Source organism: Sturnus vulgaris, chromosome 6 (assembly GCF_052056855.1).
Source record: "Sturnus vulgaris isolate bStuVul1 chromosome 6, bStuVul1.hap1, whole genome shotgun sequence".
NCBI classification, from domain to species: Eukaryota; Metazoa; Chordata; class Aves; order Passeriformes; family Sturnidae; genus Sturnus; species Sturnus vulgaris.
The window spans coordinates 40,670,368-40,694,849 of NC_142248.1; the positions used below are offsets into that span (position 1 = coordinate 40,670,368).

General features: G+C 39.3%; 1 protein-coding gene across 1 annotated transcript in view; it reads right to left on the reverse strand.

The window, feature by feature from the left end:
• Nucleotides 1-24,482, reverse strand: part of JAG2 (jagged canonical Notch ligand 2) — a 68,814-nt gene that overhangs the window by 19,387 nt on the left and 24,945 nt on the right. The window contains exons 3-11 of the mRNA XM_014871335.2: nucleotides 23,508-23,562; nucleotides 16,615-16,869; nucleotides 15,589-15,649; nucleotides 4,806-4,936; nucleotides 4,305-4,424; nucleotides 2,280-2,393; nucleotides 1,348-1,461; nucleotides 676-789; nucleotides 111-157 (exon numbers count right to left, since the gene is read on the reverse strand). Of these exons, the coding sequence (XP_014726821.2) occupies nucleotides 111-157; nucleotides 676-789; nucleotides 1,348-1,461; nucleotides 2,280-2,393; nucleotides 4,305-4,424; nucleotides 4,806-4,936; nucleotides 15,589-15,649; nucleotides 16,615-16,869; nucleotides 23,508-23,562 (1,011 nt within the window). The remainder of the gene's footprint in view (nucleotides 1-110; nucleotides 158-675; nucleotides 790-1,347; nucleotides 1,462-2,279; nucleotides 2,394-4,304; nucleotides 4,425-4,805; nucleotides 4,937-15,588; nucleotides 15,650-16,614; nucleotides 16,870-23,507; nucleotides 23,563-24,482) is intronic.

Here is a 24,482-nt window from a genome sequence, read left to right on the forward strand (position 1 = left end):
ACATTTTTAACGTTTGAACTCATTTAACCAAACTGTAAATGTAAACTATAAAACTCAACCCGCCAGAGAAAGATTAATTTTCAACACGGAATGTAATGAACAAGAGTTACCTTACAAGTCCCTCCATGCTGGCATTGTCCGTGGCAGTCATTTATATCTATGGATAAAATATGCAAAGCATTAGAATTTAGACTGGACGACTAAGCTATGAAGTATAGGTTTAGCATAAAAATGAGGAACAAGTTGTTTTCAAAAAGGTTTTTTTCTAGATGTTTCAATGGAAAGGAAGGATTCTTGATGTCTTAAAAGATCTCTATTTCTTAAAAATATCCAATAGAAAATTACATTCTACATTTCTACTATAGCATACTAAAAATGATATATCAATATCAATTTATTTCATATCTAGCATTTTAATTTAAAATTGAATCAGTATATATAATTCAGAAACATGTAAGAGTCAAGAGATTTATTAGTGTATATCTAAGCTCACTTTAATACCAACTACTTTTCAAAATAAATTTTCGAACAGTATTTTAAATTTACATTGCTAGAAATTAGAAAAATCCTGACAACAGGTATTATTTTTCCTAGTAAAAGTATGTATACTATCACAAATTTTTTTAAAGAACAAAGTATCCTACTTGTCAACATACATACTAAAGAAATACTAACTGATATGACAATTTACTCCTGTCCATCCTGGAATGCAGTCACAGTAATATCCACCAATGAGATTTTTGCAAGAGTAAGCATTAACACAGGGTTTCCCCTCACACTCATTAGCATCTGTGAAAGAAGAGAAAATAAAGAATAGAATAAAGAACAAACCCAGAAACAGATTACCACAGCACCAAGCAAAGTGTCCATGCAATCCAAGCATCAGAAGCTCATATTAAACATTGGTAGGGCAATAAAACCATTTACATACCACAGGATTTTAATGCACACTTGCCTATAGTAGCACATGCATGTTATCTTACTCTTCCCTTGGCCAAAACTCAAAAAGGCAATTTGTTAGTCAGGGCAAATCCCTCCCTGGCCTCCACAAGCTTAGTCACTGTTCTGCCACCATGGAGAAGGATTTACCACCACCAATGCTGCATTTTGCAACAGAGAAGTTATGGGGCATTCTAAAAGGACTATTATAAGTAAGCTTAGATTGGGGCTTAAATACAGATCCACTTGAAATTTCTGGCTTTGAGATCTACTAAAGAGAAGCTAAGATACCAATATCAACACACGTATTCCACATTTTCTTCAATAAACACCATGCCAGAAATGCACAGTAGTATTCACTGTTTAGGAATGATCTCCAGTGGTCTCCAAAGCTTTAGAATTACTTACCAAGCTGGCAGGTTGCTCCAATCCACTGTTGTGGACAAATACACTCGAATGCATTGACACCATCAATGCAGGTCCCTCCTTGAGCACAGGGGTTTGATGCACACTCGTCAATATCTGCAAAGGCAAGGGGGGACTTCCATTACATGGCCTAAAGCTTGGCTTAACAGGTTCTGCTTCAAAGTTAGACTGAGATGAAGGGGGAGAATATGCAAACAAACAAGTTTAGGCACAGACTAACATTTCTAATCTCGTTTTTACTTGGGCTTTTCTCACATCTTTGAGACAGTGAAGATCAGCAAACAGCAAAGAGGAATCGGATAACATGTGAAAGTCATGTCCCTAGATCAGGACACAAATTTAGCCAGTTTTGGTACTGTGGTTGGTAATTTTGGGGGTTTTTTTGGTTTGGTTTTTTTTTGGGAGGGAGGGGTTTGAGGACAGTTGCTGTTTGAAAACAGGTAAGGCACCTGTGTTCCAAATCACAGGCAACATGCAAACCAGTGATAGTCTCACAATACATTTCAACCACTTCTCTCTCCTCTGAACCAGACACTTAAGCATTTAAGTGTGCAAATCTACTTTTCTACTATTAAACAAGTGGAGAACCTTTGACCTTTACATTTATATTTCTTGAAATGAAACCATTCTGTATTTTGCTTTGGAGTGGCTAAGGAGTCAGAAATTGTCAAACAAGCTTTGGGCATTTCTTTGGGTATGGTCCAGCTTTTGATAACAGATCTCAACTGCATCAAGTCAATGCTGTGGGCTGCACAGAACCCTCCTCTTTTCACTCTGCCAGTGGTCAGCTGCTAAAAGATAGGGAAAGTAAAAGACTGCCACCAAATTCCAAACCCACAGAGTGTGATAACACCAAGCAAGCTGCATCAACCCTTCCAACCCAACGGGTCAGTCAGCAGCAAAACCATACCCACCAATAGCACATGTTGGTCCACTCCACCCCGATGGGCAGTGACACTTGAAGCCTGACGAAATTTCATGACAAATTCCACCATTAGCACAGGGATTAGATACACAAGCATGCTCAGCTGGGGAGAAAGAAGGAAAGAAATTCTTGCTAAATACTCTTCCAGTACCAATTTAAGACAACTTGCAGTTTTAAAGCTGCATTGGCTAAAAGTAACCAAGAGAAACAGCAGTGGAGAGATACCAGTACAGAAGTTTGGAGCCTTCCTCTCACACCTGCAGAGCATTAAGATTCCCAGAAGGAAAATTAAGCAGGATTTCACTGAAGATGCATCATCCTTCCCACCTAATGATTAGAAAGCCTAAGCACAGACAGCTCACTCTACTTCAATATCCCAGCAAAGCTCCCCATTAACACTCTCCTTCCAGCCATACACTTCCACCTACAGAGCACTCCAGCACTTCTTTTAAATTCAGTGAGACAAAACAGATATGCTGTATGCAGAGGGCTGAACAGTTGTAGTAGTTTAAGGTCTGTTTAGCTTCATTCTAGCACTGTTCCTTGGAAACAGCAGAGAACACAGGTGCTTACAGGCAGTGATGCTCCTTGTAGGGCTCTTAACAGTGACAGAGGCTGCACAAAACAACCCTCAGGTAGAGGAGGGACAAGCTTTTTGTAACTTCTTTTTGATAACTTTTGGTAACTTCCCCTCTCAGAAGCCAGCACCAGTACCTAAAGCAGCTCACACACCAACCTACTGTTAAAAATCACTGTAGATCTCAGCAAGTACATGGCTCTTTTTCCCTGCCTCTTCACCTGAAAAGACAAACTACTCCCCCCAGAGCTTTCAGGGTAAGCTATAGTAAGATTTCACCAATTTTAGCCTAAACTTTATATTACAGTCTACCAGGTGAAGCAAAATTCAAGTTTTGACGGCATCTTCAATACCACATAGAGCTTTATAAACTTCAAAGAGCTACATCCTGATTAACTCTGAAAACCTTCTGCTGATAATAGTTTAGTGAACTTAAGGCCAAGCAGTGAAGTAGAAAAAAAAATGGGTTCTTTCCACTTAAAATTTTAACTATCAAGAAACAGCAAAATTCATAGTGAGAAGCTGTGAATATCACATTTCAGAAAAGGATATAACAATGCATCATGACAAAGAAACAGAACGCCCCACTAGCCACTATAATAAGCTAAATATGTAAGAACTAGAAACTGCACACTGCCCATTCACCTCCAAAGTGAGGATAATCAAGAAAAGTCTCCAGAGACCAAAACTGTCCCCAGAACATAAACATTTTGGTCTTTGTGTAACACATACACTGATAGAAAAAGCATCATGTTATCTTTGTACTGTGGTTGAGATAGGAAGCAGTGTTTCAAGACAGATCTGTTAGACTCAAGTCAAAGCCATACTTCATCACAAAGGTGGTTTAAATGCTCTCCTCCACTTTGCCAAAAGGCAAAAGGAAGATGCTTTTTGTTCAGGCTGCTCAAGGTGACTCTGTAAGAGGGTTTGAGCACATTTCCGAGGTAGTTAACATTTCATTATTAATTCAAATTTATTACAAGTCCCACATTAAAAGATTAAGTTTCAGTTGATTGAAAAGGATGTTAACACATTCAACCAACTAAAAACTGGGCCAAAGCCTCACATCAGAGTAGAAACTCAGCTGTCCATCACTTCCACCTTTCTTAGTCCCCAGCTTGGAAAAGATGCATACTTGCCAGAAGACAAGAAAATGGGCAGCAGGGAGTAAGGTAACAGGGAAAGCCACATGTGTAACCTATTTAATGAGGCTACAGCCCAGCTGCATATTTGGTTTAAGAACAGAATTCAAAGGGAAGAAATAGTCTCAGTCTTATTTATAGGGTAACTGGCGCAGCATTTCTGCTGTCTTTGGTGATTTTTTGAGCAGCCAGGCTCAGGCCCTAGAAAGGAGAGATGGAGCACATCCCCAGTGAAACGTGGAAGTGCCTAAGGCAGCTGCAGATGCCCAAGGAGAGGTGCAGCATCCCCAAGTACCAATTTCGCAGTTCTTCCCCGAGTAGCCGTCGGGGCAGGCGCAGCGATACTCATCCGGCTCCGTGTTCATGCACGTTCCACCATTCAGGCACGGGTGGTGACTCCCGCAGTAGTTCAGATCTGCACACAGAACAGGCTCAGTCAGCAGGGTACACAGATCCCACCATCTCCATCCACAGACACACAGATGACTTTCTGGCTCAAACATCCTTCACCCACATCATCCCCATATTCCAGTGGCTAGCCTGTGACTGGGTAACTATCCACAGAACAGGGAAGAAGGAACAAGAGACAACTGCAGGAGTTAGAAGAGTCAGGACAATTCCCAGCCTTGTGTCTTGAACTTTCTATACTTCTGATGCCTAGGCACCGTCTGCCACACAAGAATTAAGGCACAGAAACACTCAGGTAGTTGCACACTAGCAGAAAAAAAAAGTGTTAATGAGTTATCAGTTAATCATGCAACTTAACTTATTTTTCCTGTACATTAATGTTAAGTACCTTTGTTACAGAGCAGGCCACCCCAGTTGGTTTCACAATTACACTGCCATGGTTCATTACAGCTCCCATGAGCACAGCCTGGGTAGCGGACACACTCATCACAGAACTGTCCTTGCCAACCATAATGACACCTAAGATGTAAGTTCACATGTTAAAAGTTAGCAACATGATGCTTCATTATCAGCATTACATGTATTTACAACACTACACTTACCATTCTCAAGAACAAGGCCAACTGTTCAGTGTGCAACAGATAACAAAACTTTATCCTGTTTAGAAGGGACACAACTAGTCCTGTTGAGCATCCTTACAGGAACTCATCCTGCTCAAACGTGTTACACACCATGGCAACAAACATGACCAAGCACTACACGTTATGAGAGCTGGACATGAATTAGTTGCTCTTTCACAAGAAGTCCCATCTTCACATAATCATCTCACACTAGGACAACACTTGTGATTGATGCAAGAAAGCTGAAATTGATTTTCAGAAGGAGACTGCTGGCTTACTAAATCAAGCACCACAGTGTTTTTCTGTGAAAAGAGATTTCAAGATAATAGCCAATTTGCTCTAGAGTGCTACAGCCTTAAAAGACCAGGACAGCCAGAAAGGCAGCAGTCTTAATTTTCTCAAGGCCTGGTTTCTCAAGGAAACCTTTTTTCACAGATTTATTCTGTTATATCCTTAGTGTTCTCTACTGACACTATGGAAAAAGAACTCTTTGGAGAAAGGAGGAGCAAGAACAGAAATAAAAGCCATTAATAATTCATTTGGTTTAGAGTTGAATTTTTCCTCCCAGACTTCTGAGACCAGTATCTTTGGTAATTTGTAACAGAGCTCTGCTAAAAGAAGCAACTGTTTATGCTATAGGAAAGTATTAAAATCTGAACTTATAAGAGGGGTGGAAGGGCATTGGCTAATTATTTTTTTAACATATATTTATATTTCACACATATTTTAAGTACCAAGAAATAGTAAGCTTGCCCTTTTGGGCCAACAAAGGAAATGTTCTGCCTGTTAAGAGTGTATTTCTTATACAGAATTCAAGAGACATACTAGCAACAAAAAGATGCATAAAATCACACTGAATGAGAGCTGGGCACACACACAACAGTGCAGCACTATGGCCTAGAGGAAGAAAAAAAACATTAAAAATGAAACTACATTTTTTAGATTTGACACTACCATTCTATTATCCACATGATTTGAATAGTATACAAGAGCAGAAAATAAATTACATCTTTGGCGGGACAGTGAGAGAAGACAAAGAAGAGAAGTATAAACGAGGAGTCTTGGTTCCTTTGTGAATCAATCCCCTTCCACTGTTTCAGCAAGCTGGATCCATCCCCAGAGGAACAGAACAAGCTGTGCTGGCAGCACAGTATTTAAATCCTTACTATTTACATTGGCAGTAAGGAATCTAGATGCAGATCTCTGCAAGACCATTCTTTCATACAACGTTCTAGAACTCCTTCAAGCTCCTGTCCCAGTAGCTGCTCCTGCCCTGAAGAGCTCCCAGCTGCAGATCTCCCAGGAGAGCCTCAGCTGAGGATCCAGCCCCGAGCCCTGGGCTGCTCCTCTGAGCAGGGCTGGCAGAAGCCTGCAGAACACTCGTATTTTAGAAGCCTCTTTCTTTGGCTGCAGCAGAAGCAAGAGGAAACAAATACTGCTCCTGCTAAATTTGATCTCTTCCTTCCTCCTCAAGGACAGAAAAATCTTTTCAGAGGATGGTAATAAACAATAAAAAAAGCATTGCAACTCACTTTACTGGCCCCAACCCAAATCTTCATCCATGCCAAACCTGGCACTACTGCCAGTGATTCACCATGACTATCCCAGTCAAAGCCAACTCCCCACCCACATACAACAAGCATTTTCAAGAGCTGAAAGTCTGCATCACAAAGCAAATAATCACAGCAACTCAATTTATTCTCCATAGGCAGTGGATAACAAGTTTCTTTGTTTAACACTGCAGTGCTGGTTAAGAGTGCAAAGAAAAATACAGCCACCTTCTAGAACCTGAAGACATCTTAAGCACCTACTTGAGTTTGTAGGTATGCTTGATGACATTAAAATTACTTCAGCAGAAAAAAGGTTGTTGCCTTTTCATGATATTCAACACAGTCGAAGTTTACTGTAGAAGTTACCACTAAGCCTGAGGGAAATAATTTCTAGAGGCTCAAAACAGTCCAAAGGAACACAATGTTTACAAGTCAAAAGGTTACTATGTGGTAAGCTGATCAGCCTCCCGTTTACAAGGAAGAGTAAATTAGGATTTCCTCTTGAACAGGAAGTCTGGTCGCATCCTACATTAACAGGTGCTAGAGCAGCGTTAATTCTACTTCCTTCTAAAAAGATAATGCTTACATGGATCTCAGCCCACCCTGAGAGCAAGATGGGATCAATAAAGGTAAACCAACCCAGAAATGGGTATGCTGTACGTCATTTTTGGGTATGGGCATGTCATGTATGACAAAAATATCAAGACAAAACACAAAGATGAAAATAATTAATTATTCACTATGAGAAGCCCAAATGGTAGAAACACAAATTCAACATAATATAGGGAAAAAAAAAAAACAACAACAACAAAAAACGCAAACCAGAACTGCTTTTCAAGTACCAATCCCTAGTGCAAAAGCCAAAGGGAAACTGCCAGTGCAGCTAATAGTGGCCTAAAGTTACTTCTTCCCTGCCCTCTCATCCCAGTCAAGAATCAAGTAAATTGCAATTCTAAGTTTTTCACATCTGACAAAATAAGAAAGCCAAATATAGAGAATCTATAAGGATTCTCATTGTTCAACAGACAAAGAAAATTCTTATTGGAATCAAGATTCTACTTCCTTTGTCCTTCCCCTCTGCTGACTTCATCACCTCAAACTTGTCTTCACAATCCAGTACATGCAAAACAAAATCAGACCTGGCTTAATCTTAGCCCTTGCTGGGTTATTAGCAGTACAAAGAAGCTACCATAAATAGATTGTTACAGTTTAGTAACTTCCTGATGGAAGGCTGAAGCACAGGCATCTGCTCCCAAACTAAAGCATCCCTTTGGGTCACAATTAACACAGAGGGTAAACAGGGCAAGAAGAACAAATGTTGGTTATCTTGAAACCAACAACTTGGATCTGGTAATTCTACAGGCACACTTCACAGCTTCCATTTACCTTAGATGAGAGTCTGGTGGCAACAGAAATATGAGAATTCAAACAAAAGGCTAGAGGTGGGGGTGGCAGGAGTTAAAATTAGCAAAAGTTCTAGACAATCCTTCAATCGTCAGATTAGAAAAACTGCAACTGTGCAGAAAATACACTGCTGTCATTGACAAGCAGAAAAAGGCACAATAATTCAGCTCAGTGGGGCTTCAAACAGCTAAATTTCAGGATAAATTACTTTCTACAGTAAATCTCAGTGCGTTTAAAGTAGTAAATTTAACATCAGGGAATCCTACAAAAGCAGCCATCGCAATACACACAGCTCAAAGGTACGTGTGTGGTCAGAGGAAGGGGAAAGTGGGGAAAAAAAAAAGAATGAAACAGAACATTTTGGGGTTTTATTTTTCCTGGGGTGACTGAAAAAACTAAACTTATCAAATCTAATAAAATATTTTTCTACAGAAATATGCTTTCCTTACGTTCTTCTGAAAGAGATATAATTAAGGAAAAAGCTGACAGTGGTCTTTGCTTTCCTCTGAGGAAGTTTGTTATAATTATTTAGTAAGAACTAGGTTGAAACTGAACATTTCCAAATCAGATGGAACTAACTAGATGGGTCTAACTAGCCCTCCTTGAGCAAAGAGGGGACCCTGGAAATGTTGTCCAGATGCTGTAAGTTTATGTCAAATCCTACAGTGGCAGTTATAGAAGTGATGTGGAAAGGTGAAGAGATGCACTCAGATCCTGATGGTCTGTGAACCATGGCCCCTCAGCACCTTGTATGATTAACTCCTCCTCATCCAAAAGGTGGATGCCTCTGCCACCACAGCAGAAAGTCAAGGTGCCCTCAATGGACAGATTAAACTCAGCTCTTTTATATTATCTTCACACACAGTTTATTCTCCTGGTTCAATCACTTCTGGTTATTTGAGAGTTCTGATGCTTCTGTGCAGAAAGTTCAGCTGAGAAACTTCATACTGCACATCTCATCCAATCACTAATCTATGCTGGTTTATCTTAAAGAAAGCTCTGTAATTCATGAGAGTGAGAGGATACCTAAATAAATTCAGTTCTACACGTACTTACAGAGCTTTGTCAGCATTTCATGCATAAATACACCTAAACCACCAAACTGAAGTCTATTCCCTAAGTCAATGCAAGAATATGGGGCCTAAAAATAAATTCTAAAAAATCTTAGGGATAATGTAGGCAATGTAGTATAAACCTTTAAATATCACAGGTTATACCAGGTTACTGATATATTGCACATTATACAAAGAGTGAAGAGAACATCACTGTGATGTATTCATACATATTTTTATAAGCAGACTTTTTGGAAGGAGCCTCTCCCAATCACATTTCAAGTAGAAGCTGGGGTCAAAACACTCAATACAGGAAAACAAAGCAAAACAGTGACATTAAGAGCAGAAGCAAAATGCATCATTCAGGGGTGGGGGAGAAATAACCCTCTTAAATAGAAAACCACTAAATTTTCTAGTGACGTGAACAGGATGGTGCTGCATAGGCCAGAACAATAGCTTTATATTAGTTATTTACTTAAAATAACCATAAGAAAGTCTGTTTAAACTTTTAGGAGATTACTTGTTGCACAGGAGGCAGCAATATTGTCCAGCTGTTAGATCCTACAATTCTGAGCATCTGGATTCAATATTAATAAGCAGTACAGTACTCATTCACTAATACTTGTCACAGAAATACTTTGCCCACTTTCCTACCTTTGAAATAGGCAAGATAATCTTGTGAATAGCAAAGGAAAACATACTCATTTAATGAGCTCAAATAATTTAGCTACCTGAAAGCTTGTTATCTTTTCCTCTCACCCCCAGCATTCTTATCACACCAAAAGATACAAACCTTTCCCTACAATTTTTTTTCTCCTCTAATAAAGGAAGTTATCGAAAGCTAACAGTCCCACTCCAGTACTATGTAGAGTTCTGAGAACAAATTAAGAGGGGATGGTTCAAAAGATTTTTAGCCAAAACACTGCTCAGTTAACTTACATAAGTGGCTCTAAGGGTGTGCCTGTATTTGCATTAGTTCACACCAGGAACATGCTTTTTATTTTTATGTGAACTGCCTGATCATTCCTGTTGATGGTGTGTTAGTTCACATCACAGAGCTGTTTTGGAACAAAGGAATTGGATTTCTCTTAGGTTAAACTAAGGTAACATCAGACAACCTGTGCCAGGAGCACACCCAACGTGTTCCAGCTGCAAACAGGCATTCAGGCCACAAGAACAGTCTAGAGAGTCTAAAATTTGAAGTCCTGAAGTGTTTGGGGTATGACATGGAGTTCTCTGAGCTGCCTTGATCTGCTGTTCCAGTTCAGCTGCACTCCCACACTGCTGCAGACACAAGTTCAAGCACTACATGTTTTTACTTCCTACACTCCTGCTCACACCTCCCGAGATCCACCTTTAGGATATGTTTTATACCCTCCAACCCACTCATGCAGAGCATGCCTCAGTTCCTTGACCAATAAAGAAGCAAAACATGAGATTCTTTGTCTAACTTAAGGCTTCTACTTGTGAAACGCTTGCCAACATTCCCTAAGGGCTCACCACTAGGAGATGAAAAAAAAAGTAATAAAAGCACACTGCTTATAACAATAGGCAAGAGAAATCAACATGATGAAAGACACAGCAATGGAAAGAATTTTACAAGATCTTTGAGACCTGAAGCTGTGGTAGGATATCTTGTACCAAAGAGGAGACAGGAGATGTCCCAGTCCTGGTACCAAGTGCATTCCTGTGGGGCCAAACAGCAGCCTCACACTTTCTAGGGACCACGGGCAGTCCAGTGTGGCTGGAATTGAACTGGTCAGATGCCAAAGCAGCAAAGCACACAAACAAGATTTTTCCTAGCTTACTGATCAGATGAGTTGGAGCCTATGAGATTTCTCAATTCCATTCTGTGGAAGATTCCCACCTCTTACTTTCTCCCAGTTTTCAGAAGCAGGAATTTTATTTCCTTCTTTTTTTCAGTTCTCTATGACCTTTTACTAGTCTTTCAATAATAACCTATTTTTAAAAGCCTCACCAGATCACCTTATACCAAAGAATGAGTTTACAAGAATCCACTTGCTGAGATTTTTGAAAAAGAAAAGTTTAGACAGAGTTCCCCAGTGCTGATGTTAAACATGTTATCCAGCCCACCACCACAAAACTACAAGTGAGACATCAGTGATATTGCATAGCCTCTGAGAAGTCTTAAGACTTACAAGGACTCTCTAGAACACTTTTTATGCCACCAGTACTCCAGGTAGTTGCAGTTCCAGCTTTTTGACATCTCTAAAGAAAGTACTGGATAACAGTAGATCAGGATCTGGCCCATAAAGTGAAAGATGAAGGGAGAAAAAACCCTTGGGAGATGCCCAGAACCTTTGCACAGACTGCAGGACTGCTGAAGGGGAATACATGGACTACAAAAGGCATGGCACTGGATAGAAAGCTTGAGAAAACTTTTTCCATGGGGCAAAGATAAGGTACATGTTTAAACAAAACCAAACAAACATAAAAATCACCAGAACTCTAAAACTAAAACTCATATGTAGTTCTAGAACAAGTCAGTTCAGAGCACACAAACCTTAATTTATTTTATAAGTTCTTTTAAAAGCAGTATGCTTGCTTTGTCCACCTTGCACAGAATTCACATTACAGTACTATTAATGATCCCACTTCTAATTAGTGGTCTGTACATTCTAAAGAAATATTTTGTATTAGTAGTGGAAAGCAAGACTGGCATTTCCCAGGACAAAACCTAGCTCTTACCATGGCTCCAGAATGCAAGCTGAGCAGTGTTAGGGACTCGAGTCCTTTTGTTTTGCTTTAGATGAGAAACAAACATTCAAAGGCAATGAGAAAAGTAGAAAAACTTCTGAAAATGCCATCATCCTGGCAGGGCTATGACAATGTAAGCCAGATATGAGGCATATCTGGACCTCAACCAAAGCCATACCACTCTGGATAACAAGGAAGTGAAAGATTTGAGCTGCTAAGCCTAGTGACAGCTTATGAGTGGTACCAAACATACCCAGGTCAGCAGTTTTAATCAAGGAAAGAGACTGTCACTGGTGGTTTCTCTGCATTCAACTTTGCTAATTTCATGAGGTCATTGAACCCAGGCCAGATATGAGCCATTAGATCAAACTTCATTCTCCTCTAGACAGCTTAATGGAATTTAACAAAGTACTTTAAATGATGTAAAAACATACAAGAAGTACCAGCATCAAGGCTCTGCAATGTTGTGTCTTTGATAATTCCTCCTACTACTTTGGCCTGGTGAAGTCAATAAAAAAAGACCATTTAGCCTGCCACAACAGACCCAAGTTCATTGTTTTTCTTTATGCACTGTGGATAAAGACTGACTTGTTTTCTCTTTAGGACAGTGGCATTTTTCCATCCTTGCAAGACTCGGCTAACTTGCTTTTGCTTTCCTCAAGGATGTATTTTTCATCTTTATTCAGGTAATTTTTATTTTTGCTGACTTGCCTCCACAATGACAAAAACACAGCACCTAAACCCAGCCACACCACAAAAATAATTTCCTACATCAGATCATTTTGAAACATCTGGTCATCCCTACTTATTTTCCATTTTGATGAAAACTCAGCAGCAGAAATGGAAAAACATCTCAACACTGTAACTTTCTCAAACAGCAAATGGGTGCACGAAGTTGACCAACAGATGATGCACATCCAGAACCAGTGTCATAGCCTTTATTAACAGTCTGAGGTCATTTAGCTACTTCTGATTTTAGTGCAACTTTTAATCCAAGAACAGATCTAAATTACATTGCAACATAAAAAATGGAGGATAGATCTTTTCTTGAGACCTTGGTTGAAGCCTTGGAGCCCCTGCCTAAGTTACCTCCATGTTCATGCAAGTTCAAGATGGAAACCATTTTCCAGCTTTTCTGTTTACTAACAGCACTGCACGTTTTGGCAATTATGTAGCTTTTGGCACCAGCTGGTTCCCAACTACCTCACACCCATCTTTTTTCTCACATTTTCATTTTCTTTCTGAATTAAAAAAGGACATTGTTTTCACCTGTTAAATTACAGTGGCAACTGTCCAGAAACCAGGATGAAGGAATCTAGATTAAAATTCAATAGCACCAAACATAGCAGTTTCTTTTAAATAACAGCTTCCTTTGTACTGCTAAAGATAAAGGTCATGTCTGTAAGCCTTGTTTATTTTTAGGCCAGCATCACTTTTCTACAGAAAGTATTATCCATTTTGGTTAAAAGCAGCATTTCCAATGCAGTCTAATAACTATGACAGAATACAATTTAAAGCTTGTGTGTGAACACACTCAAGCTACCAAATCACCATTAAAGAGGTAGCTAAGAACTTTCTGCAATACTACAAAGAGTGGCCACACAGAGAAAAGCCATGGATCTTCTTCAGCTTGCCAATCACAGATCTGACTTGATTAGACAAGCATCAAGAAACAAGGTAAACTGCACACAATCCTTCCCTCAGTACTTTCTTTCAGGTGAGAGAATCCACCCATGACAATATTGAGATACCTGGATGGGTATCCTGAGATGCAGGGTTATTTTTGCAGGCTCAGTTTAGCTGGGCAGTTTGCAAGGGAACACCTGGATTTACAACCCCAGAAGCTTCTTCACATCAGCTCCAGGCTGCAAGGAAAGGCTTTGCCATGTGAGATCACCTATGAACAGCCACCTTGAAAAAGTTAACAGCACTCAGCCTCTCAGCTTGGAAGGTTTTATATTCCCTTCTTGGAACCTCCCTCCTCCTCTCCAGCTTCTGCCTTCTCAGATACAGCTAGTATCACAGAGAATTGAAAGTTGAAAAGGAAACTGCACCAGTCCCTCTCACCCACACACCAAAAAAACCCACAAAAAACCAAAGGTACTGCTTTGTATTTGCTTAAATCTGTTTCTTTTACATATTTAATCAAAGACTTCCTGCATTCAAAAAGCAAATATTCACAGGCTCCTAGGATGCTACTTTGACACCTATACGACACCAGAATCCCTTACATGAATCAAAATTCATTAAATAGGCTCTCCAGGGGAATAAATGCATTCTTGGAAGGCTCAAGGGAAGGAGCATTTGTTCTTCAGGCAGAAGTGATACTGGCCCAGCTCTCAACCACAATCTCTACTTGTAACAAAAAAAAACCAAACTCAACAGCAGTATGAGCACACAATACTTGAAATTACAAGGAAGATATTTAGTGATATGGAAAAATCACAAATAACTTTATATATAAATATTCTTACACAAAAAACATTATCTAAACATCTTCCTTGAAAAAATATTTTAAAGGAATATTTAATAGCTTGAGAAGTGAAACCACACACAAACTGAAGCACTGCACTTCAAATTCACAGTTTTCAGTCAGACCAGAGGGCTGCAACAGAACAAACCTTCCAAGAAGTCAGCAGTATCTGATGGAAGTTTCAGGGCAGAAAGAAACCACTCTGTGCTGCAATGATTTAAGGCTTGCTTTGTTATCTGCCATCCCCCAGAGTTAAAAACATGAGGCTCTGCAGCAGGATGGGACTTGTCTGCATGTCACCTACTACAGTTCATGAACTGGTACCTCAACCCCAGTTCAACTCTAAACTCAGCTAACTAGACTATCTGCATCCCATTTCTGCCACTTCTGTGGAGGCTGTAGTAGTCAGAAGGATGAAGCCAAATTGCCTTAAAACTGTCACAGCTTTCCACAGAGTGGTATTTGTCAGCTCTCAGGGGTTCTGGCAGCCACAGCCCAGTTTCACATCATTCCAATCAGGCAGGCTCAACACAGCTCAATAAGGAACCACCGTGTGGAATCCACCCTTACAATGGTGCATACCACTCTGACCACAAATAAACTCAACAATTTACACAGGATCCCAAACTTGCAAGTAGACCTGTCCCATTTCTTCAACAGCCAGTGTAAAAATAACACTCATTTCCCCTTGACCTACTACATTGAATGCCTGAACCTTTACAGGAAAACAATCAACTGCCCCTGCTATCATAGCCTACTTAAGCTGCATCACAAAGTTAAGGGAACATTTCACTCTGTTCTCTCATATCTAGGGACCAAAGAAATTTACCTGGGGTAGAAAGTTTAAGCTGGGGTTGCTACTGTATCTATTATTACCAAACCCCTTTTTTCTTGAAACAGCAAAATTTACTGTATTTTGGTGATCAAAATGTATATTGAGTGCTCTACCACTGTGAGCATTTCCTCATCTAACAGTCCAAAGAGCAAGCTGCCCTTTTCACTTGAGAGAAACATATATAGAGATTAAAACTCCTAAAGATTTTGAAAATAATACTAAAAATATAAACTTTTCTCATTAGATAAAGGCACAGTTTTGACCTACATGAAGTAAATCTGTTTAGTCCTATACAGGCAAAAAATAGAATAGCATCACAAACCAGTTTAGAGTATATGCAGTTCTTACACACAACATCTACTTCAAATCCATTTCCATCCATGTTCTTGTACAGAATTTTTCCATTTTAAAGTAGACTTTTTAAAAGTAGCAATATACATGAAAGACACTTGAGAGATCAGTGCTCCCAAATAAAAAAAAAAAAAAAAAAAAAAAAAAGATTTAAGCATGCAGACTTACTTGCATTCCCCAGGTACACTGCAGCCCCCATGGAGCAAATTACATCCTTGTTTACACACAGCTGTAGACAAAAAGATTTGGGCATCAGTCTGGGCAGCCAGGTATTCATTAGTACAGCAGCAACCTGGAGCTCCTCAGGTAGGCTCCTATCATTATTCTGTCTGTTGTGTGTGCAAAGCAGGTTGCCTTCTGCCATGTTCCAGCAGTTGTTCCTTCCAGACAGTTATTTCACAGAACACAGCACCATTACAGCCAAAAAGCTTTGCAGTAAGAGTGTCAGCACTGAAGCTTTTATAAAATACAGTTGTTTTTAAAACCAGGTATAAGACTGGTATTGTGCTAGAAATCCCAAACTTTAAGTGATACATGAGTATCACCTTGAGTAAGCTCAAGGTCCTCCCCATCATTACCAAGCTTTTTACTGAAAAGGAACAGAAAACAAAACCAAGAAGTCCTCAGCAGAAAGAAGAATATGTCAAATAATTTTAGCACTAATTACTTACTGAATGCAAAATGCAGAGAGGTTTGATTGAGTGGTACATTAAAAGAGACGACCACACTTGAATTTCTGTTCCCATTAAGAGCTATCAAAAAGCTTTCAGCTTTGCACACTTTACACTTAAAACTATTTCATTTGCAGGAACAGTGTTATGGGTGCATTTTTACAGGATTACAGTCTACTGTGTAAGTGATGATCTCACTTCAATAAAATCTTACATTTACAGATGCAATGCATCATTTTGCTTTGAAGGAACACCAGCAGTGAATAAGGTCAATTAGTAAAATGATGTTTCACTGAATACTCAATTTGTTTAGCTATGTTCACAGCATACACCAAAAGCACCCACTGTATCCTGTGCTCCACTTTTCACAGAGGATGTTTTATTTAAAGATTATATTGAAAGTACAAATCCTGTTAGTGCTAAAATTAATATGCTACAGCACTAACACCACAGAAATACCTACTGCAGTTTACACCTATTCTACATACACCAGGGCTAATCCAAGACAAAAGAAACATACTACCTTGTTTGCATTCTTCTCCCATCCAACCTTCCATGCAGGCTTTGTTGCCATTTTGATCACACGTGTAGTGACCAACAAAGTCATCTCGAGGGCCACAGAACTTGTTGCACAGAGCACTGTAGTAATTTTCATCACATTTCACCCTTATTTGCACTTCAAAGTGGGCAACAGGACCATTAATTTGGAGGGTCTTCCATCGATCTTCTGGGTTGATCATACCAGCATGTGCCACTCGCTCTATTAACAAGTTTTCACCTTTTTGGAAAGAAAGGTAAATTCAACAAGGGGTTAAGTTTGATAGCACACAAGGACATATGGAATCCAATCAGAAGTACTCAACTGGTTAAGGGGAAACCAAGTAAAGAAAATGTTAAGATGATAACGATCTACTGTATAACTGAATTTTCCTTTGCCTTGCAAAGTTCATTACAGGAAGGCCAATTTTAAAAAGTGTCCCAAAGGAAATATTAAAAAACCCTGGAACATAATCCATAGGAAATAGCTTATTTTTCAAGGCAGCCAAACATACCACACCCACATGCTGACAACTAGCAGCTTTATCTTGATCTGAGGCTCTTCTTGCCTCCTTTTTGTTCTTATAAAATTGCAAGATCTGCATAATCTCATAGCTGAGATAAAGTTCTCTGTTGTGAGCTTAATTTTAAAAATAAAGCAAAACACAATGCATTCAATTTGCTGCAAAAGTACTGAGCAACAGTGAATGCTTTGGTAGGCTTGCATTATATACATTAACTAGCTTATTTCCATTTTATCATTCTCTCTAAAATCAAGGCAAAACATTTTTAACAACCATTCCATAGAACACTGCACAGCTAGTGTTTACCATTTTGAGAAGAAATAAACAAGTGAACCCAGGATTGCCAAGGGCCATCCTCAGCTCTGCATCCTCCTTATCCTTACCCCCAGTGAAACTCCTGATAACAATGATCCCTGCTGCAGCACGCTCTGTGAGCATCCTGCCTTGTCCCCATGGAAAGCAGCAGCTCTGCTACTGCCAGGCTCCACTCACTGAGGCCAAACCTGCTCAAAGAATTACATATCCCGGGGAGAAAGAGGATTCTGGGTTGTAACATTATAGAAACTGCCAACACAAAGTATTTTCATTTACATCAATATCAATTTTGCATCTTTATCCATGTAATTCTTTGTATAGAAGCTTCAACACCAGAAGGAGAGATAATTACAGCCAGTACAATGAAATCATACAATTGTTTCACAAAATATTGAGCATAAGCAAAGCTCAATGTGGGGAGTAAGGGCAGACAGTGAGCAACCCTAGTGGCAGGAATTCTGTAATGGGTTGATCATTCAAATCTGGTACCACCCTGCTGCACAGCTTTTATAGGTGACTCCAAGTTGCATCTGGAACTACAAACACTATTTAAGGATGAGAAAAAGGTACAGAAGTTTCACTTCAACATATTTCATATACATTTATGAAATAGCTATAATATTGCCAGCTCAGAGCTTCAGCACCCATTTTCTTTAAACAAAGATTCTGCCAAGTACACGTTAAAAGAAATGAATAATCAAAAAAACTTGCAGCAAGAGGCTGAGATAAGAGAGAGAGAAAGCCTGAAGTTCAAATTATTAATATTATAGAATATTCCAAGCTGGTAGCAAGCAGTACTAAGCTACAACCTTTAGCAAATGCATTTTACCTACTCAGTTGCTTTCTAGAACTCATTAACCTCCTATGCTTAGAAAACAAAACCCAAGCAGTGACTGTTTCTCAACTAGAACGTTATTGACAATTTAGAGGAATCTTGTGCAGCAAAGAGGCATTTTCCCTGCAGCACGTAAAAGGACTAAAGTGACAATTTTCAGCCCCTCCAATATTAAGAGAAAAGAATAGTTACAGAAGTATCAGGCTCTCCAAAGTATCTTGCTCTCTTCACATCTTTTTCCAAGCTTGCTTCTATAAAAATGTTTCCTCTTGAAATTAAACAATACTGAAGTTAAAAAGAATCTCTTAACTAAGCACTGAAAGGTATTCCAAGTATTAAGATCTCACAGTATCTCTCTGCTTTATTATTAAAGATGGCATTGCCATGTATGAGCTGTAAATCATGTTTGCTTGGACTAGACTGGATAAAACATTTCATAAAACATTCAATGGCCGGCAAAGACACATTGAAGCCTATCCTTCTTTAACTCTCATTCCTGTGCATGAGCTCCTCCTCATCCAGTAGCATGTGCAGGATAGAAAAGGCTGCCTGCATTTTAGTTTTTATCAACAGGATATTTATCACACCAGTCACCATTGAAAGTTTAATGATTAGATAGAATCACAGATTTTTTTAGGTTGGAAAAGACCTTTAAAGGTCATCAGAAAGCCCAATCATTAACCCTGCACTTCCAAGGCCACCACTAAGCCATGTCCCCAAGTGCTACACCTACATGTCTTTTGAATACCTCCAGGGATGGTGACACCACCACTTCCCTGGGCAGATCTCAGCATCCTTTAATAATCTTATTTTCCTCCAATGACCATTGATCTGAAAAACTAGAAAGGAAAACATTCTGAATCACCAGATGGTCAAGGAAAATTGAACAAATAGCAATACATTTCAGAGCTGCTTTCCTGCTATAAGCAATATAGGCTCCTTATAAACAGCTGCAGCAGCCACTGCTGTGAAACTGTTTCCTCAAAGTGAATTAGATGGACTGAAGAACAGGTCCTGAGATTAAAGGAGTGGCTTATATAATAAAATTCTTATCAGGCATCTTCAGGCTAATGGAGGTTCATCAGACACAGTTAACTGGAACAAGCATTACAGCTACTGCAAATATACCCATGCAGTACAGACCTCTTGATACCAGGGGTCAAGAACAGGGGAAATAACCCAAGAGTGCTCTTTCTATCTTTTTGAACACTCACAAGCTCCTTTCAAAAGGAATGTATTCAGAGTCTTAAGGGTTTTTCCTCAAGCTTGTATCAGTATAAGCAGGGCTTAACAGCCTAAATAAGCAAGTCAAATAATTTACCCTGAGCCACAAAAGACATGAGGGAAGCAGCTCCAAGCCATTTCATTTCTAATACTAAATTCTTAAGTATCAGATAAGTATGAGAGTTCTATTTAACTTCAAATTTAACACTGATCCTCAGTAGAAGGTGCATCTTCCAGAGTGATCTACAAACACAGGGAGGAACATGTTTGTCAAGGTTTCTTCTTCCTCCTCCACAATACCAAAGTGTATCTGAAGATATGCAGCCTCTCTCACCTAACTGTTTTGATGAGACAAGTTTGCTCCCTGCATCTGACTTTGCCACAGAAGTTCACCTTAGGGATTCATACTCATTACTTTTAGCCCTCAGTAAAGGCATAACTGAATTTGTCTGGTTATTGGTCAAAAAAGCATCATCCATTACTCACATACACACAAAAGCCCCCAAGCAATTTCCTTGATTAACAGGTTTTCTTACAAGCCTCTCTAGAACAGCAGATAGTGGTACAGATGCTTGCATAAAAAGAGATGATGGCTAAAAGGCAGTTCTGTAATTAATGCTCCCAGAGCATCTGATTTTTGGAAGAGAAAGCCTCATCTGAAGAGTATTTAACTGTGCAATACACAAATAAGAACACTGCCCATCAGCACCCTGACCCTTGGCAGAGGCCAGACATCCCAACGAGCCAACAGGGCTGTACAGAAGGTGATGCTGGTAGATGTCACTGTGTTCCCTTACAAACATGACATGAACTTCACATCCAAAGGAGCAGGAGGTGCCCATCTCAGGATGCACATTCTGTTCAGCATGTTTTCAAGCACTATGGACAGATTAGTCTCCTACAGGTTAATGGGAAGGAGGAAAGCAACCACTGCACCCCTGCAGTAGACACAGAGTCAAGTGGAAAGTTCCTTCTCATGTGAAGATGCCAGCCTGCTTTGTCAGGGCAGGGCTGGGCATGGCCAAGAGCTCTGCCAAGTCAAGTGCCTCACCTGGAAAGTGGAGCTGCTGTGACAGATGACAGCCAGCAGGCTCTGCAGTGACTTTGTATCTAAGCCACTTTCCTCTCCCCCTCTTCCACCCTCCCAGAGAAAACAAGTGGTAACACTACACTGCCACAAGCTTACCCCCGAGCCAACCCTGCTGAGCACAGGAGAAAAACAGGAGTGGTTCAGGAATTGGGGGTGAAGGACCCTCTGAGAATTTGTGCAGGGAAAACATTTGCTGTGGCAGACTTGCTCTTGAGATGGTCCTTCACAGGTCAGCTCTGAGTCCCCTGCCATCACTGAGTGCAAGAAGAATGCAGGATGCTTGGACACAGAGGGAGGGAACAACGACAAATGTTCTAGAATGAACAAGGTTTTCACTGGAAACCTCTCTTTCTAGGTTTTAGGGGAGTTTTTTTGTTTGCTTGTTGTTTTGTTTGGGCTTTGTTGTTTATTTTTGTTGTTGCTATTGTTTTGTTTTTATTTTGTTAGGGAGGTTGTTTTGTTTTGTACAGGGGTTTTGGGTTATTTTGGATTTTAATACTTACTTGAGAGTCCAAGCTGGAACACAGACCCTTCATTTAACTCTCAGCCTTACTCATCACCATTAAAAGAAAGCAAAACCTGACTCTAGAACTAATTAATCAGCTTTATAAACAGACTCTGGCAATTACTTTGATTAATCTATCTTACAGTAGCAACAGAAGATACAAGTAACCTGATCCCCAGATCAGCACAGGATTGACAGCGAGTTTCCACAGACATTCACTTCACCCCCTCCAGGACCAGACATTGTCTTTTCTCTGGCAGAGCTGCTCGATTCCCTTTCCTCTTCTCTAACATGTGAATTTTTACTGATCTGTGCCTGTTGGGCAGTTCAGTGATGCTTGCAAAAATACAAGTGAAGCATCTTTGTGTCTTGACAGATTCACAAGGCAAAACCTACTGCAGGACTCACAGCCAAGATCCCTCAAACAAATAAAAAAAGAAAACCTTCAGCATTAAGGAATTCTTCCCAGGAATCTTATATGCAAATCTAAATTGAAGCATGGCAAAGCAACACATCTCTATCACAGAATCAGAAAACAGACTATAGAAACATTTGACCAGCTTAGCTAGGCTTCTGCCAAATTACAGGCCAAGAAAGCCTTCCTAAATTCACCTGAGAAGCCTCCAAGGTTTCAGCTGCAGTACAGCTTTGCAGTACCTCTCTCTGGCAGCCTAAACTAAAGGGAAGTTCACTTTCCATCAGCAGCTTCTCATCGAGCTAAACTGTAATGTGATACTTATATATTCTCCCACAGTTCATAGAAACTGTTAATTTAAGGAGATGGCACACTGGGCCACCAGAAGACACTCTATATCCTGTTGGCCTGAAGTTCAGGGAAAAAAAAAAAAAAAGAATGCAAGTAAAGAGATTTGTTAGAGCTTGTTAAACTAAAAAGCATAACAAAGACCTAACAGGAACCTGAGGTGACTGTCCTCTTATGAAGTGTATTTAAAAGAAACCTGGGGTTTAAAGCTACAGATTTGCAAGAGGATTCTGCAAATTCTAAGAAAGAAAGTTACAATATTATTATTTATTAAGAAGCTAATTAAAAAATGCAATCCAGCACTTGAATGCATGCAGATGATTTGCAGGATAGGCTGTCTCTGTGTCCTTTCTACACCACCTCATGAGTTGATTTGCCCTCTATAACTAGGACATGAACATTCTAGTCTTTGCTGCACTAGCTGCCTCTAGATAAATTATTCCCAAGCTGGAAACCATTTAAATTAATTAACATCACTTAGTAAGCATATTTTAAACAAAGTAGAGAAGAGGATTCCTGCAATCTGTTACTATAGGGTATCTAAACTTATTCAAGAATGAGGCTTACTCTGCTCAGCACACAATATCTCATTTTGAATACCACACCCAGCTTTAGGAAGTGCATTCAAGAAGGCTGTGAACAAATTCAACATTAGAGATGTAAAGAAAACATAGCCAATAGAAAAAGGCTAAAGGAGCTGTTAAACAAGACAAAAATAAACTTAATTCTAGCAGAAGAAGGGTTCAGGAACAAACTGAAAAGTCATCATTACTGATACAGAATTTGATGATGATTTGGGATATATAACCTCTTCACTATCTTAATGTTCAAACACTTACCTTCCTTTACATTGATCCCAACTGAAATAAAGCAGTCCATCAATAACCACAATGCAAGTGTGAGGTTCATTTTTTTCTTGTAGCCAGAAGCATTAGTTATTTTAACACATTTGTAAACCATTTACAAAGAGTAGGTTCAAGCTGGAGTCCTGCTTTAGCAGCATTATGGCAATCAGCATCTTGACGTGATTTTGAAGTATTTATAAAATAAATTTGCTTTCACTTCAGATCAATAACCCTGCCTTGACACTCAGTATTAGCATTTAAGGACTGAATATGCAAGGTAAGCTTCAGTACTTGAGGAGAAACAGAGAAGGGATCATTCCATGATTTTGAACAATTTCATCAAAAATATGAAGTATGCTTTCCTTATGGAGAGCAAGAATGTTTAATTGTTCATGGATCATGGAAATTATTGCCTAGCATGATCACAGACAGGAGAATTTTAAGTGCAAGTCTACAGATTATATATATATTTTTTTTTTTTAAAAAAAGGGGCCTAGTATGATTTGTAAACTTTTTTAGAGCTCATTATCAGTTGTATTAATTACACCCTTTATTTACAACTGTCCATTCTTTTTCCTATACAGCAATAATTTTTCACAGTTCCTAACCCAATACTCACTGTTTGGGTTTGTACATGCCCTTTACTCAGACAACAGGTTTTCCTAGAGCTGATTTGGAGGGATGGCTGATTGAAGCAGGATACAATTTTCCCCCTCCCCAATTTGCACTCATACAACACAGACTAAGTACAAACTCCAAGCTTCACATAAATACTCACCAGCTTTTGTATCATTATCCCAATCCCATGCTTCTAATATTAATGTGAACGACCTCTGAAAAAAAACAAGACACCAATTAGACAGTAATAAAAAACTGTTATAACCAGACAAACTGATTTGAAATAAGCAAATATTACTGCTAAAAGAAAGCCAACTGAAAGCAGTTGAAAATTTCACCTCTGTTGTCATGTGAAAGCCCTTGAAGGCATCTTCTCAGAAGCATGAAATAAAACAGCATTAGAAATTGTGGGACAAACCACACTAACAGCAAAACAAAAATATTCCACACACACGCACATAGAGGACTGAATTATTATTCCTCTCCTCCCATTGCATCCAATTCCCAGCTTTGCTTAGCCACAGAAACCCTTTTCAGAAGCAGCCCTAAAATGTCTAAATGAAATGAGGTTCTGAACCTTGGGATACTTAAGACTTAAACAACTGAACCACCTCCCCTAAAAAGGAATGAGAGCCACCCTTTAGACAGCACATGAAAGACAATTCTACACCAGATCTGTTTTACAGAAAAACATAACTAAAAAAGAACACAATTCACCATGCATCTATCAAAAGTTTAGGCTTCTTTATCATTAAGGCATAACATAAAAAACAGATCTGTAAAAGACACGGCAGAAACAATTATTACAGTAAGCACACCTGGTACTGTACTTTACCCTGAGGAAAGAAAAAAAATTATTTCAGACAGTTCTTAGATGATTTAGACAAAATATTAATATTACTTCACTAAACCAAGACCTCAGGCATTTTCCTTGGTTTATGATCAAATACGTAGGGCAGATGTTGATATTCAAATGCAAAACTTATTTAGGAAAAAGCTATGCATACAGGTAATTTTTAACTGCTTTGAGTGGAACAAGCATAGCTGTCAAACCATTCAGCTTTGATAGTTTCCAAGTGCTACAAGTAACATTGAGGTTCTCACATACATTCAAAATCAAGAAAAAAACCACCAA